General features: G+C 36.2%; 1 protein-coding gene across 1 annotated transcript in view; it reads left to right on the top strand.

The window, feature by feature from the left end:
• The window catches only part of LOC137390101 (putative helicase MOV-10), a 30,764-nt gene extending 19,282 nt beyond the window's left edge, over positions 1 to 11,482 (top strand). Inside the window, exons 11-14 of the mRNA XM_068076352.1 lie at positions 2,735 to 2,938; positions 3,860 to 3,948; positions 5,462 to 5,586; positions 10,974 to 11,482. Coding sequence (XP_067932453.1) covers positions 2,735 to 2,938; positions 3,860 to 3,948; positions 5,462 to 5,586; positions 10,974 to 11,032 — 477 coding nt within the window. The 3' untranslated portion in view covers positions 11,033 to 11,482. The remainder of the gene's footprint in view (positions 1 to 2,734; positions 2,939 to 3,859; positions 3,949 to 5,461; positions 5,587 to 10,973) is intronic.
• Positions 11,483 to 13,426: the final 1,944 nt, after the last annotated feature.

A 13,426-nucleotide genomic window follows, 5' to 3' on the forward strand; every position in this document is an offset into this window, starting at 1 on the left:
GTCTGATGTTGTAAAGCCTGGATGTTAAGGAAATGGTAAGTGGATGTCTGATGTTGTAAAGCCTGGATGTTAAGGAAATGGTAAGTGGATGTCTGATGTTGTAAAGCCTGGATGTTAAGGAAATGGTAAGTGAATGTCTGATGTTGTAAAGCCTGGATGTTAAGGAAATGGTAAGTGGATGTCTGATGTTGTAAAGCCTGGATGTTAAGGAAATGGTAAGTGAATGTCTGATGTTGTAAAGCCTGGATGTTAAGGAAATGGTAAGTGAATGTCTGATGTTGTAAAGCCTGGATGTTAAGGAAATGGTAAGTGAATGTCTGATGTTGTAAAGCCTGGATGTTAAGGAAATGGTAAGTGAATGTCTGATGTTGTAAAGCCTGGATGTTAAGGAAATGGTAAGTGAATGTCTGATGTTGTAAAGCCTGGATGTTAAGGAAATGGTAAGTGGATGTCTAATGTTGTAAAGCCTGGATGTTAAGGAAATGGTAAGTGAATGTCTGATGTTGTAAAGCCTGGATGTTAAGGAAATGGTAAGTGAATGTCTGATGTTGTAAAGCCTGGATGTTAAGGAAATGGTAAGTGAATGTCTGATGTTGTAAAGCCTGGATGTTAAGGAAATGGTAAGTGAATGTCTGATGTTGTAAAGCCTGGATGTTAAGGAAATGGTAAGTGAATGTCTGATGTTGTAAAGCCTGGATGTTAAGGAAATGGTAAGTCAATGTCTGATGTTGTAAAGCCTGGATGTTAAGGAAATGGTAAGTGAATGTCTGATGTTGTAAAGCCTGGATGTTAAGGAAATGGTAAGTGAATGTCTGATGTTGTAAAGCCTGGATGTTAAGGAAATGGTAAGTGAATGTCTGATGTTGTAAAGCCTGGATGTTAAGGAAATGGTAAGTGAATGTCTGATGTTGTAAAGCCTGGATGTTAAGGAAATGGTAAGTGGATGTCTAATGTTGTAAAGCCTGGATGTTAAGGAAATGGTAAGTGAATGTCTGATGTTGTAAAGCCTGGATGTTAAGGAAATGGTAAGTGAATGTCTGATGTTGTAAAGCCTGGATGTTAAGGAAATGGTAAGTGAATGTCTGATGTTGTAAAGCCTGGATGTTAAGGAAATGGTAAGTGAATGTCTGATGTTGTAAAGCCTGGATGTTAAGGAAATGGTAAGTGAATGTCTGATGTTGTAAAGCCTGGATGTTAAGGAAATGGTAAGTGAATGTCTGATGTTGTAAAGCCTGGATGTTAAGGAAATGGTAAGTGAATGTCTGATGTTGTAAAGCCTGGATGTTAAGGAAATGGTAAGTGAATGTCTGATGTTGTAAAGCCTGGATGTTAAGGAAATGGTAAGTGAATGTCTGATGTTGTAAAGCCTGGATGTTAAGGAAATGGTAAGTGAATGTCTGATGTTGTAAAGCCTGGATGTTAAGGAAATGGTAAGTGAATGTCTGATGTTGTAAAGCCTGGATGTTAAGGAAATGGTAAGTGAATGTCTGATGTTGTAAAGCCTGGATGTTAAGGAAATGGTAAGTGAATGTCTGATGTTGTAAAGCCTGGATGTTAAGGAAATGGTAAGTGAATGTCTGATGTTGTAAAGCCTGGATGTTAAGGAAATGGTAAGTGAATGTCTGATGTTGTAAAGCCTGGATGTTAAGGAAATGGTAAGTGAATGTCTGATGTTGTAAAGCCTGGATGTTAAGGAAATGGTAAGTGGATGTCTAATGTTGTAAAGCCTGGATGTTAAGGAAATGGTAAGTGAATGTCTGATGTTGTAAAGCCTGGATGTTAAGGAAATGGTAAGTGAATGTCTGATGTTGTAAAGCCTGGATGTTAAGGAAATGGTAAGTGAATGTCTGATGTTGTAAAGCCTGGATGTTAAGGAAATGGTAAGTGAATGTCTGATGTTGTAAAGCCTGGATGTTAAGGAAATGGTAAGTGGATGTCTGATGTTGTAAAGCCTGGATGTTAAGGAAATGGTAAGTGAATGTCTGATGTTGTAAAGCCTGGATGTTAAGGAAATGGTAAGTGAATGTCTGACTGTCTCTGCCAGTCTTGATTTAGTAATTTAGTCAATTTAGTAAATGAGTAAAGTTGTTTCGGTGCTGAAATATCTGCTATTTGACATATGGAGAGGATAGGTTTTTGACTCTACAAAAAATTTTCAATTTGGTGATCCTATGAATAAAGAAATTGTGAATGTCAGCCAAATTCTCTAAGCTTTTGACATTATTACATCTGAACAGTTTCGCTCATATGTATTTATATTATTATATCATATCAGTTTCACTCGTATGTATTTATATTATTACATCAGATCAGTTTCACTCGTACGTATTTATATTATTACATCAGATCAGTTTCACTCGTATGTATTTATATTATTACATCAGATCAGTTTCACTCGTATGTATTTATATTATTACATCAGATTAGTTTCACTCATATGTATTTATATTATTACATCAGATCAGTTTCACTCGTATGTATTTATATTATTATATCAGATCATTTTCACTCGTATGTATTTATATTATTACATAAGATCAGTTTCACTTGTATGTATTTATATTATTATATCAGATCAGTTTCGCTCGTATGTATTTATATTATTACATCAGATCAGTTTCATCATATGTATTTATATTATTATATCAGATCAGTTTCACCTATATGTAATTATATTATTACATCAGATCAGCGAATACTCCGGTATGTACTTGAATTGAATAATCTATTGTAGGCAATTAAAATTCAACAAGCCTTGAAGGCTTTAGAAGTCTCCCACAAAGGACACATGAAAAACTTTGCTCAAATCAAAGTTGGCTCAGTAGAAAAGTTTCAAGGCGATGAACGGGAGGTGATCATCATTAGCACAGTTAGAAGTCAGGATGTCTACCTCACTCATGACAAGAAATTTAACCTTGGGTTTGTGCGGAATCCTAAGGTAGGCTTTCATTATAGTAGAGTCGGACTTGTAAGCTATCAGAATTTGATAAGAACTGATGGAAACACGGTATAGCATACACTCAGTTCTCATGACCATGTCTTTAAATACTGTAGTCTGGGTGCTTGCTACCAGACTGTGATTATGTGTTAATTTAATGGCCAAAGTTCTCTGAAAACAGAGTCGTCTGCCCTACAGAAGAATATAGATTTATTTCATTTATTTTTGTGGGCTCTGAAGGTCACATGATTGTTTTATTAGATAATAAGTTGCTACGGATTAAAGATTGTGGTCCATGAATACAGAGCCTTAGTTGTTCTCATTTTAATTAATTGGTCAAATAATGCCATTTCTAGCCAGAATTGTCATATAGTCACGTGTTCCCTCGAGTTAAGTAACCTAAAGCAAAATTATTTTAATGGAAACCTGGTGTTTCCATGTGTTGTTAGTTGAAAATATAAAGCATTTGAAAGTTGTGGCCTTCTCGACACTTATGTATTACAGGCATGTAGACATAACCTAAGGCTAATTATATAATGTTTCCGCTAGAGTCAATACCAGCTGGATATCACTTGCATCAGTTAAAATCTTCAGAGATTGTCATGCTGTCAAAGGATATTTTGTAGGAATCATTTTTCAAAGAGGAGCATTCTAGAAAAATCATCCTTAAGATTTTGTTAGTTTTACAGGTTTCCACACAACGAAGGAGTAATCCTTGAAGTATAGAAATGCAGTTATAATATAAAATATTAAGCATGTGAATATATATGGTTAAGACTATCACTAAAACAACCATCTTCCAAAATCTTGAGATCAGCTTTTACTGTCAATACCTCAAATTCCCTTGCATCTTGTTTAGCTGGGAACTTGCAGCATTTAACCATCAATCCAGACTATATCTTTTCTTTTGTCACTTTTTAGAGATTCAATGTCGCTGTTACAAGGGCAAAGGCAATGCTGATTATTATCGGAAACCCGGCAGTGCTGAGCAAAGACGCCAGCTGGTTGAGGTACATATATATTCAATTTATTAATATAGTCTCAATATTGTAGAGGTATTGAGTACATCTTCACCTAGTTATTACCAAACTGCTAAGCGTAATACTTCGCCTTCAAGTTATTATCTGTGGTCGCGGAAGTTAGAAGTTGTCAATATTGTATCAAAAATAAATGATCCTGTTAGCTTATTTAAACACTGACCTCTCCAGGACAGCTATTAGTGAATCCTAAATAGTCAGCACTGCTTCTGTCTAGACATTTGGGAAATGAAATCACTGTTAGATTACCACGGGTATGCAGAGCTGAAAATCTCTGCAGACTTTAGACCAGAAGGCATCTGAATACTACATAGTTCACATCTATTGAAACGTTAGAAAATTGCTATTGATAGGCTCTGTTGTAGCCTACATAAGCGTTAACTAAGGAGGCTGCCAAAGTTCCTAAATCATATCAATATTAATTGCAGCTGTTGAATAAAAATTCAAAATCATGTTGGTAATTACTAATAAGTCTCATAAATAGAAAGTCAATTGTATCTGTTTGTAATCGAGTTGTAATAAGTGCTAAAATAGACGGTAACTATTATGTATAATGAGACCAGTTGTGTTATCCTGCGTTGCCCGGGTAATAAAAAAGTCTTTGGACAGAAAATTGATTTGTACTTAACATATAACAACATTTGCCATTCTAACTTTTAAACTACATATCATGAGAGAAGTGTTTTGTGTAGTTGAAATACATTAAGAGAGAAAATAAAAACAACTGTAGGACAACTAAATTAAAAATAAATAAAACAACTAAAGGTTTTCAAAGAACTGTAAATTTAAAATTTCATAACTTTCAGCGACGTATATCTTTTAATATTGTACAGTGGAACTTAAGTTCTCAAACATAATCCGTTCCAGAAGGCTGTTCGAAAACCGAGTTGTTCGAGATCCGAAGCGTTCGAGAACCGAGGTTCCACTGTATATAATCAGTACACAAATCGCCAAATTTTAACTTCGAAATAAATTATTGTCGATATCGTGGAGCGGAATAAATCAGCCCTAACGAAAGAAAATGAAGAAGCTTCGTGTTGCATAAACTTGATTCCCAAAATATTTCTTAACAGCGGCATCGTAGCGCGTGGGCCCAATGATAAAATAATTGACATGGGGTATGTGGTATATGAAAACTTTTTTGATCAATATGCAGTTTTAGCTCAGTGGTAGATAAGATAATAAATGGATAAGAAACTTGTCGATGCATTCGTTGTGAGTTCAATTCTATCGCAGAATTTGAATATTAAAATTTTAATAGCTATAGCCGGAATGCGTACAGACATACGACAGATGTACTTTGAGAAATATATATATGTATAGATGCAACTGAACATTAGATTAAGATGGATCAGGCAAGCTGTGAGGGATAGAGGATTGTAATTATGTAAAAGATAATGGAATCAGGGTGACCAGACTGATGACTGTTATAAGTTGTTAAGGCTCCCTCTTTCCGCACATCACATGTTTGTTTTCTGTTATATAGCCTGTTGACCTTCATCGAAGAAGGTGGTGGTTATGTTGGGTGCCCCCTAACCGAAGAGGACATTGAGGAAGATGAGGATGACTTGAATTCACTCCAGGAAAAGTTTGAGTTGATGAAGATTAAAGGTTAGAAAACAGGCTTTAGTTGAATTAGGAATCAGCGTCGACTTGAAGCATTTTTTACTGCACGCTAAACTTTACTTCAACTGTAAAATTTTACTTTTACCTGCTGTCAATTCTAAAATTATTTTAAAACATTTTGTTTACTGATATTGATATTGATTGTGCTGATATTGAAACTTGCTTCATGATGGTGGACAATCGCGAATTCACTAGTGTCATATGATATGCTATAACACCATAACATCAAGTCATATGATTTTAGTTTGTTGGCTTTCTATCACTATGTTTCCATGACTCGCTTAATCCGCATGATTCCCATAATTCGAACGATCCGCAAGTTGAGTTACTTAGCAATCGAGCGTTTCAATGAACACCTGGCGATGCGGATTTAACACCAGTACTTGACCCCGTAGGTCAAGTATTAGCCTAATTAATGACTCTATAAATAGCTAAGCAGTCTTGTCACGCTTAGCTTAGCAGCGATCGTTCGGAACGTTGGCGCATTGAGACTGCTGAAATCGAAATAAAAACGACTGAAGCGCGAAAATGTTTTTAATGTAATAGCCAACGATAATCAAATGCGCATTAATAGCGAGTACCGTTTCCATGATTCGCAAGCACGATGGATTCGATAAAGTTTTGCGGATCGCAAAACTCGCTTAGCTTGCGAATTTACGCGGATAGCTTGCGGATTTATGCCGTTTCCATGACGCGGTTATCTTGCGGATTGGCTCTAATTTGCGAATTATGCGGGTCATGGAAACGCAGTGTATCTGTTCAGATAAGATTTCTCATCTATAAATAATCAAAGGCAAACATATTAATTGAATTTTATTTGGCAGTGTTGACTCAAATTATAAATAGTTGAAATTTGAAACGTATGATTATTGAAGTTTCCATTTATTTGTTTAACCAGTTCTGTAGCAGAAGATCTTATAAATGTGCTGCTATCATTGGCTATAACTGTTAAACCAAATTTTAGCGGGCATTTATAGGATCGAATTTGGAAAAACTTAGCGTCGAGTCTTGGTCAAATTTTCTATCTGGCTCCGCTGCTGATTCATATCCAAATATCTATTTGTGTGGTAGTCATTATTTCACGTCATGCCGTTACCAGTGCTGTCAATCTTACACTTATAGTTCATATAAGGCTGGATGGACGTGCACCATATTGAAGCAGTCATATTGAATCAGCCATATTGAATCAGCCATATTGAAGCAGTCATATTGAATCAGCCATATTGAATCAGCCGTGGGGTAGTGGTCTAGAACGTCTGACTCTCAAACAACAGTTTAGGATGTTTAGGCTTTACAAAAAAGCTTTACACGCCATTCCCGCCCTCGTTGCTAGTGAAGATATTTCACTACCAGGAATGCTATTTAACTTAAATTGCATTCTGAAACTGGGCATGTCTCCAGTCGTCAAAGTTTCTTTGCCACGGGCTCAAACATGTCCAGCCAAGATCAGAGAGCCATCGATTGTGTAACAATGGCTGTTAAAATATGTGCAACCTCTATATGTATTTGCATCAAGCTAAACAGACATAATGATCAAACTTTGAGGGATTACACACGCACAGAAACACACACAGACATACACACAGATACCCACCACCCCCCTCCCCCACCACCACACTCACGCACGCACACAATCCATTTCACCCTGTTGCTCTCTTTCTTAGCTTATAGCTCAGTAGTACAGTGGTGTGCATAAACTTGGAATCACCAGTTAAATCTTCAAATATGTATGTTTATAAGCTGTTGTCTAAGAAATTCTTTGGAGTTAAGTGCCTCAACCCCATCAATATATATATCATTTGAAAGGGAAAATTCTGAAGAACAAGATGATGCCAAATATTCGAAAATATTCTCAAATTTTTATCGCTGGGGGTGGATCTACCGAAAGGCAGACTTATTGCAGGCTATGAATGTTGTTAGTGAAAATTGATAAAATAGGATACAAACAAACTCTTTTATACAAATTGGTGGCCCTGAAAAGGGCCGTTGGATTATTGTTGGTCTTCAGAAGGACTGATAAGGTGTCTTGAGCTGAGCATTAGTATTTTATTGGCCAGCCCTTGTTCTTGATCACCATCTGACACCGTCGAGGCATGCTGTTTACCAACTTTCTGAGCTCTTCAGGAGTGATGATGTGATGCCAAGCATGAATAATCTTCTCTATGAGCTCCCGTTTTGTCTTTGGTTTATCTTTGCTGACTATCACACCAATACGCTGCCAAAGATTTTCAATGGGATTCAGGTCAGGGCTTTGTGCTGGCCAGTCTATTACCCTCACATTACTTCTGGTCATCCACTCCTTGACTCTCTTGGCACGGTGGCAGGGTGCATTGTCATCCTGGTAGTACCAGGGTTGGTCGTTGCTGGTGAACAGGCTCCGAGCACTTGGAAGCATGACATCTTCCATGGTCTTGATGTATTTGTCTCCATTTATCATGCCTTCACAAATGGAGAGTCTTCCCACACCAAAAGCTGTCATGCAACCCCATACCATGACTCCAGTAGGGTGCTTGATGGTTGGTAGCGTACAAGCCGGGCTGTACTCCTCTCCAGGTCGTCTCCTCACATAACAATTTCCAGAGTGGTTTTGGATGGTAAATGTTGACTCATCACTGAACAAGACCCTTTGCCATTGGGCTGTTGTCCAGAACCGTTTATCTTTAGCCCACTCTAGACGACGCTTTCGCTGTTTCTCAGAAACTAAGGGCTTGCGCCTTGCCTTGCAGCCTTTCAAACCATTTGCAAGCAGTCTTCTTCGCACTGTACTGGGGTGAATCTCAATATCTCTGTTGTCCTTGATCTCCTTACAAAGTTGAGTACTGTTCAGATGTCTGTCAGCAAGGGATCTTCGTACCAGGTACCGATCTTCACGGATAGTCGTCTTCTTGGGTCGTCCAGCAGAGTAGGTGGGTTTAAGACTGCCATTGGAGGTCCAAGTCTTGATTGCTGTGTAGACTGCCTTCTGAGAACAACCAACTTCCGCAGCTATCTGTCTTTGGGTCTTTTGCTGTTTGTGAAGGTGCAGAATGATGGCTCTTCTCTCTGTAGATAACACTTTAGGCATGGTAAAGTTCAAAGTCAAACTGAGTTCAAAGTTAAACTGAGAATGAATAAGACTTCAAGTGTCCTGCTTTAAATATGCAACAGTCAGCAAATTGCATAACTGAAATGCCATCATGATGGGATTTAGGATATTTCACTTTCTTTGAAATTTGACAAGCAGTAAACTTTCTCAGCTGGGAAGGTTTGTGCTAACCTGTTATAACCAGATTACGAACAAGACCAGATAAAATTGCTAATCTGTTTAATAGGATTAATATAAATCACTCAGAAATGATTGTGTTAAATCAATCAATGCATTGTTTGAAAGCACATCTTCTGCTGATCAGATTGATATATAATATCTGGCATGGCATCATAATTGGCGGAAAAATAGAAAGCAAATGGATGATCCATTCGATATAGAGTGAACAAAACAATGTGATTCCAAGTTTATACACACCACTGTATATGCTTTCGGAGAAGCATGCTCAATGTTGTAATATTGAAGATTTCTATTTTATGGTTACATCTGTGTTGTGAGTGGCCATTCTTGCAAAAGCACAAATAAGCTTTGACAGAATAACAAGTTTTAGTTTATGTTGGTACTCGTACTACTTGAGCGGAGCGTTGATAAAAAGCTGACAAATAACCCTAACCCTGGGTTAATTCTTCTCAGTTTGGCATAATTTCAGAATTACCACATTTCACGTGGGAGATAAATCTGTTATTCAACTCTGTCACATTAAATCTAAATCTACCTCATAACACATATGAGCAACACAAACTAGTAACACAAACTAGTAACACAAACTAGTGCAAGATTTCAGAAACAGAAAGTGCAAGAAGTAAATCATCACTTTCTAATCTATTGGTAATTTATCATTCTTAATGCGGTGCATTTAGCAGCTGCCGTTACCATCTACAGTAATGAGGTTACCGTCTTCTTAAATTGCCAAACTCGTTTAACATGTCGGGTGGATTTTTTCACAGATCAAGGTTTTGAAACCTCTATAGCTATCCGTCACTATGATATTGTTAAAGATATCATGTGATTATTTCAGTTGATTTTTTCCAACTGGTGTGAGCTAGCTGAGCTAAGCTAGCTGTTTTATTGATTTCTTTTCATTCACCTCAATCAGCTTTTTTATCTTTCTTGATCCATGATGGCCATACTCCAGCGACAAAGAATAGGTCAAAATATTGATAGAAAAGCAGAGCAGAATATTTTGAATAATAGCTGGATGGTCCAACTTCATAGAAAGATATTCCAGAGATCTATGATTGGTATATACATGTATATACCGGTATTATTATATATAGCAGTATTATATATGTATATGTCTATATATATACCTGTATGTATATGTCTATGTATAAATATAGGCAAAATGTTTGGGGAAGAATTCCAAGTAACTGATTTTTTCAGAAATTGAAGACCAACGATTTACGCTTCATAGACGATTGTCGATCCGTTTAAATTTGTCCACAAGTTTTTACTCTGTGCCCTATGACAAGTAATGAACAGTTTTCGAAGAATTAAACCTCCTCCGACTTATTTGATCTGGTGGAATTACATCCGGTTCGCTCCATGATGTCTCCAGCCCGGAGATAGTCACGTGCTGGTATACCATTTATGTATTGCTAGTTGTCAGGCTCAATATAGGCAAGCCAAGGATTTGGAAGGAATACTTTGAATTTGCATTTTCTCAAGATTTTCAGCAAACTCTCATCTGACTACCACTCGTTTTCTTAAGCTGAATACTTGTATAGTTATATGATTGGCAGTACCCTAGCGGCTTGATTATGCAGAGCTATACATTGTCACTCTAGTGTTTGCGCTATTATTAGAAAATATCATTTACGATTTATGCGGAACAACGAAATGTTTGTTTCGCAATACCTTATATCAAAGAAAGGTCTTTCATGCATGTGCGATAGGTGCTTAAGCAAGCTCACTATCGACCAATAAGCTTATTTAGTTTTTACTCTAAAGGAAAGGCAACCGAGTTATCTCGATGGTATCAGCATTATGTCTATTTACTTTGGCAAACATAAAAACTGAATGGAATTAAGCAATGAGACACGATTGGTGCAAAAGTATTTGAAAAAGCACTTCCATCTTATTCATGGTGCAGATGGCGTCTTTGGTGTTCTCAAAATGCCTAAGTTTTTATAGCATTGCGAGACGCAAAGCTGTATTTTTTGACATGATGCTTGATTGCACTAGCACCGTTTTATTGATTATCTTTACATATTCAATGTCAATCTGCACATTGGATCTGATTTCCTGAACTTTTTTCATTAAAAAGTTTATGACACGTTTTTTGTAGCTGATGAGGTGAGTGAAGGCCTTCTCGTAGGAGACCAAGAATGGCACAGAAAGGAATGAGTAGACAACTCCTGGTAGTTCTGTAGCAAATTTGGAAAGTTGTTCACTAAATATCTAGTCAATAGGTCTGGCATACCTTTGCTGACCTTAGAGATTACTTTTATCCATGCCACTTAGATTAATTTTTCTAATAATTTTCTATACTAACATTCATTCAGTTCCTTAGTTCTACTAATATACAGATAATATCTCAGTCACATACGGAATAGAATGTGCTAAATTGCAATATAGCTGCACAGAAGTGTGAAATTTATTTTGTATTATGTCTAGTTATATTCTTGCGCTTTTCTTTAGCAAATATATTACTCACTCAATTTTACATTTGCTATCATATTCACACAGTTACACATATGACACAGTTTTGTATCAGAATAACTTCTGTTAGTATATCCTGTTTTATTGGATTGTTTTTTAAATTTAAATACTTTTATGCACTAGTTATATTCAAGAGTTGCTAGAAGTTATAAAAAATTTGAAAATCTGGTCCTTTTTAATGACTTTATGAGCGATGTTCATAAACATTGTGAGCAAGCTTTACCTGTGCACATACATTGTGACCAACTAATCCACATGTTAAAGGTGTAGCATTCATTAAGTATTAGCATTAAGCAATAGTATTAAGTATTAGCATGAAGTACTAGCATTAAGTATTAGAATTAAGCACTAGCATTAAGTACTAGCATAAGTATTAGCATTAAGCGCATACTAACATTAAGTATTAGCATTAAGCACAAGTATTAAGTACTAGCATTAAGTATTAACATTAAGTATTAGCATTAAGTATTAGCATCAAGTATTAGCATTAAGTACTAGCATTAAGTATTAGCAATAAGTACTAGCATTAAGTACATACTAGCATTAAGTATTAGCATCAAGTATTAGCATTAAGTATTAGCAATAAGTACTTTTATTAAGTATTAGCATTAAGTATTAGCATTAAGTATTAGTATTAAGTATCAGCATTAAGTACTAGCATTAAGTATTAGCAATAAGTACTAGCATTAAGTATTAGCAATAAGTACTAGCATTAAGTATTAGCATTAAGTATTAGTATCAAGTATCAGCATTAAGTACTAGCATTAAGCACTAGCATTAAGCTCGGGGAAGCTCAGGATCTCATTCATCTTGAACCAAAATTGTTTCACGACAAAAATCGCAACAAAAAATTGTAAATTGTTTACAATTGCCCTCGATGAAGACGCTGATTGAGAGCAATTGTCCTTAATGCATACGAAGACAGATTCTAGAGTTTTTAATCATATAGATCGTTGCACATCTATACAGAGACTGAAAGTTCTTAGGTTGCCAATTGAGCCCTGCATTGCTTGGAGTCGGCCTGCTTTTACACATAAAGTAAGCTGTAGTGAGTCTCCTGTAATCATAACTTCTCGCTATTAACCTCACAGACATCACTCTTATGATACTAAATATTATTATTATTAACTCTTCCCTGTTCAATATTTGGAAAACTGAAAATATTAAATGTAGAGGTGATCGTAAGTCGATCTTTGATTGTACTCGAATTTATTTTTATCTTATATCGTTAAATTTGGAAGGTGCTGATAGTTTCATGTTGTTGCGTTTGGAAGCTGATAATATTCCCGTTTTGTTGCGTTTGGAAGCTGCTGATATTCTTATGTTGCTACTTTTGGAAGCTGCTGATATTCTTGTTGCTACATTTGGAAGCTGCTGATATTCTTATGTTGCTACCTTTGGAAGCTGCTGATATTTTCATGTTGTTACGTTTTGAAGGTGCTGAGATGCTAAGGTACTTCTTCACTAGTTTCATACCATGACTGCTAACTGGCTTTATTCTTGCTTTAGGATTTCTATCACTTTGAGCAGTCAGTGAGGTGGTCAGTCAACAAGACCTGGCAAATTATTGCACCAAGCACTTTTGTTAGTAGACTGTCCAAAACTGTTTCACAGAGTTTATAATTAACGCTAAAACTCTCTTATGAAATTTATTAAGATTTTAACAGCTGGTATTCGTGTTTGTATAAGTATTTACATATTGATAACATAATAGTGTTTGCACTACTAACTGGAAAGTTGAATATCCTATAGGTACCCAATATGTAGGTTGCAGAGTATATTGATATATATTCTGAGTATTAGTAACACAAGATCTTATTGGTCAACTGCAGCAGTGGGTACCAATGAAGCATTCCATTGACCCGAGTTCTACATCTCATTAGAGAACGCACAGCCAGTCAAAATTCACTTAATTTGTTTGACTAATGTTGTTTATGAATGAGAAAATTTAGCTGAACTGAGAGAAGACCATCAAATTAAAATTGGTCAATGTCATTCTTTTATAGCATATCTGTCATTAGCAAATTTGAAACGTTGGTAATTTGAGTTGTCTGCACTATCAAAGAGCACTTTTATTAC

Source organism: Watersipora subatra, chromosome 3 (genome assembly GCF_963576615.1).
Source record: "Watersipora subatra chromosome 3, tzWatSuba1.1, whole genome shotgun sequence".
Lineage (NCBI taxonomy): Eukaryota > Metazoa > Bryozoa > Gymnolaemata > Cheilostomatida > Watersiporidae > Watersipora > Watersipora subatra.